Source organism: Recurvomyces mirabilis (genome assembly GCF_035927965.1).
Source record: "Recurvomyces mirabilis strain CCFEE 5264 chromosome Unknown scaffold_9, whole genome shotgun sequence".
Classification (NCBI taxonomy): Eukaryota; Fungi; Ascomycota; class Dothideomycetes; order Mycosphaerellales; family Teratosphaeriaceae; genus Recurvomyces; species Recurvomyces mirabilis.
Window position 1 is genome coordinate 855,308 of NW_027041943.1, and position 3,928 is coordinate 859,235.

Below are 3,928 nucleotides of genomic sequence, written 5' to 3' on the forward strand. Positions count from 1 at the left end.
TCGCATCCCAGATCTTGACCGTCTTGTCCGAGGACGCCGAGGCCAGGCGAGACGAGTCGGCGGAGAAGACGACCGAGCTCACCGTCTTGCCGTGGCCCTCTAGCGTTTGTATGCAGGCACTCCAGTCTTCCTCTACAGCATTTTTTATACTGACCCACGTTGGTGCGTCGTGTCGGAACCATCGCCGAATAACACTCCGCTGCGGACTGAACAGCAATGCAGATATGTATATCTGCAGAGGATAAGTCTCTATCATCTGCTTGTGATACATTGCGAAACGAAACGTATCTTGCACTATTTCCGACATTGCAGATGCACTGGAGGTTGACTAGCTCATGTTAGTCTATATGGTGATGAAATGACAAGCTCTGGCTCATACCCCTACCAAGTCCTTCAGTTTTCCTAGGAGGATAACACCGTCTGACATTCCTCGACAAAGGCTTAGAGCCTCTAGCCAATAAAGGCAATTACGTTGAAGAAAGTCGTGAATAGAATGTAAAGAGTGGTGTGAGCTACCGCCAGGATCTTTGGAAGATTCGAAGTACCACGCACAAAGGTGGGCGATCCAGTACACAATTGAGTAGCGTGACTTGGCAAGTGGATCTGGATCTGGTCGCTTGATATCTTCAATAAACACGTCGGGCGTGGACAAGCGGTATATGTCTCGCTTGAGAGTCAAGGAAAGATTCTGCAATGATCTTGAAAAGATCTGGTGATGCACCCGTCCTTTCCCGAAAGGGTACAGCTCGCTGGAGACCGCGAGCGATAGGAACTCCCTTGCAGACTCATGGACGAAGTATACCTGGTCTGCTCTGACAGTCAGAAACGAGCCACAATGCTCGATCATGTTGATAACCGCTGCAGGATCGTGAGACACTTCTGAAAGTGACTCTATGATACACGTCAACTCCGCCAGGGTTGCTGGTCGGTAGAGCACGGTGACTGTGGAGAGCAGACTCCTGCACAGGTCATCCTCATCTGACGCGCAGACGTGCTTCCACATCTGTCCATATAAATCGTCCAGCCCGGGAGGAAGCCGTCCGAGCTTGGAGATGGTGCTCCAAACAGGGACTTTCGAGAGATACTGACAGCTCAATGCAACCCACAGGAAGGTGTCCTTCGCATTTGTGTAGAGATGACGCAGGACAGTGGATTGTAGATCCTTGGTATAATTCTTTTGAGCAGAGAGCTGCAGGACTTTGTGCTTGACATAGACCCGTACAGCCTGAGAGACAGCATCGGCATTGAGCTCGAGGCTCAACTCGTCGTGGTCATCAACGGTTGCTATCTGCTCCTTGATGGAAGGCCAGTTGCGACTGGATACCAACCATTTGACCTTGGTGGAGACACGGGACGTTTGTCGAATGAAGCCTGTTAGTCTGTCCATATCCTCCACGCATTCGTCGAGTGCATCGATGATCAGGTACACTGTTCCGAAGCTCGAATCCTGCAGCATGCGCGTGAAGATGTCAGACAGAGCAAACCAGGCATTCCCGTCTTCGAAGAGGCTCTTGCCAGAGCGATCATATTCTTCCTGAATATGCATTGTGAGCGACGCCTGCCGATTGACGAGTAAGAGCATCAGGCCTCTCAGCACGGCCGAGGCGTTGTTGATCCGCGCATCGCTCGCTTGGCAGAAGAAGTAAGACAACCGATCGCGGTCAGCCAGATGACTGTCCAACTCATTCACAATGCCACAGAGAAGCATGGTCTTGCCCTTGCCCGGATCACCCTTGACCCACAGGGTTTGACACTGGTCACTGTCACGCCATTGTATATACTGCGGATGGTCGAGGATCCACCTGTAGGCATCTACTAGTAAACCACCCTTCGTGTGCTCGATTCGCCTCTTGTCGTCAGAAGGGTTGCTGAGGCGCAGATCTCTAGCACAGTTGTCGCGGTGATGGATCAGTTCGAGAAGCCTTCTGTGCGCCTGTGCGAATCCTTCACCGTACACTGGAGCAAGGTAGATATCGAACATGCCTGCTAACGAATAAGCCTTGTCTTCTTCGAATGTAGTCCCCCGAGCAGTCATCCACGCCAGCCGCTCGTCAATGCTGAAACGATGCAACGGCATTCCTCGAAGAGCTGTCTTGGGAATGGCTGTGACCTCGTGTATAAGCTGCTCAAGCGAGTCTTTGTCGCCGAGTCGTTCACCGTTCCCCGAATAGAAGACAACAGAGTGGGGAGCCAGGAGTTCTTGGAGTGTCCAACCACGTGTAAACCATGCATTTGATCGAAGTTTCCTCAACTTGTCCCGGTCCGATGATTGACTGGTAATGTCGTGTAGATAAACGTAGCAAGTAGCCGCATTCTGGTACCATCGAAACATGGAGTTGATGGACCTAGACAATTCCGCCTTGTTGAGCTTGTCGATGCAACAGGTGTCCACCCAAAAATGTCGCAGCCCATCTCTTCTTGCCCGTCCAGCACAGAAGCGCAGTTTCTGGTATCCAAGCTTATCATGAGCCCGATGACGCGTGAGGTCCTCGAAGGTCGGCTCGTCGGTCTCTGTTAGCCAGCGGTGCGAGAGAATCGCATACGGTGGTAGGTCATCCTCTGCCAAGTCTTCTGTGAGACGGTAGCCGCCGTCTTCGTCGCACTGCAAGAGTCGCATGGCGCGCTTTGTGCTATAATATCAGCGTAAGGAGAATGGCATGGCAAGGCACAAGCGATGACAGAAGCCACACATGCGATTGTATGCCGACAAGGCTATCATGACGAGGCTGTAGCCTAGGACAGGCTGTTGAAGCATGAAGGACAGGCTGGCGATCCCTAAGCCACCATTTACCCCGCCGTGGCTGCTACTAGTTATTCGCAGTTGGTGAACGAACGAATCGCTGGCATATACTTGAGGTAAGCGATGTCGACATTCTGTTGGGCAATCCTGCGTACGTTGAACGTGCAACGAGAGTTAGGATGCAGCCCCGTGACGTAGATGACGGATATGTATAGTCGAACTCGCAGAGTGTGTGGCTCGCTATTATAGGCAGCGAAGATGATCCGACATCGGGTAACGGCAGGCCTTATCTGATCGTGGAGATCTCATTAGAGGCTGAGACCTCCCCCGCGATTAATTCGAGGCTTTTGAAACCCGAGCTGCGAACTGTCGATTATCTTTGCATCCCGGCATTACTAAACGCAGCTCCCCCTCTAGCTATTAGCAGCGCACGTAATTCTACTATATTTCGCGGCCGATTTCTCCATCGTATAAAGTCCTAATACTATAGTTTCTAGTTTATTAGAAAGCCCTTCTTCCTAGCTATCGATTAAACTAATAATTAAATTAATCGAGCGTAGAATAAGAGCGCTATGCGGTTGCAAATAGAGTACCTCTTTTCCTAAGATTCTCGCTAAAGTCGCTACAAGAATTAGCGCCAAGACTTTCGAAGTGGCCCCCAAATTTGCACTTTTTGCAGAAAACCCTCGTTGTAAATAGCAGCTATTTACAGCGCACTTTTAGCTATGGGAGCTGCGTTTAGTAATGCTGTTTGCATCCCTACAACACTGTTGACAACAGCCGTACGGAGGTAAGAAGTGGTCCAAACGCAGAGTCTTGGCGTTTGGCTAGCCGTGAATACCTATTTTAACTTCTTTTTCACCAATACTACGCCTTATCACAGGTTGGAAGTGCAAGCATCGATTTGGCTTTAATGGCGCAACACGTATTGCTATGTACCGAGAAGGTGTTTCTTTATATATAGAGGCTGGATTGATGCACAAGGGACTAATAAACAGTATAGAATGCTTTTGAAGAGCAGGAACGATATGCATTGCGAGATATCTAATAACGAGCGAAAAGTGTCCGGGCATATACGGTGTTCGGCTATGCGGGGACGGACGTTCCATTTAGAGGTCTGCAGCCGGCCGGGTTCTGGTGCGGCCGCGCGACAAGTGGGCCGTGGTGCCTCGCGAGGGGGCCATGCAA

At 50.6% G+C, this 3,928-nt stretch overlaps 1 protein-coding gene across 1 annotated transcript; it reads right to left on the reverse strand.

Moving 5' to 3' along the window:
• Positions 1-373: 373 nt before the first annotated feature.
• LTS14_004365 (uncharacterized protein) lies at positions 374-2,630 on the reverse strand (the record flags this gene model as incomplete). The annotated part of the gene is made up of 1 exon (XM_064837067.1): positions 374-2,630. A coding segment is annotated over one exon (2,257 nt), but the record flags the coding sequence as incomplete, so codon positions are not given.
• Positions 2,631-3,928: the final 1,298 nt, after the last annotated feature.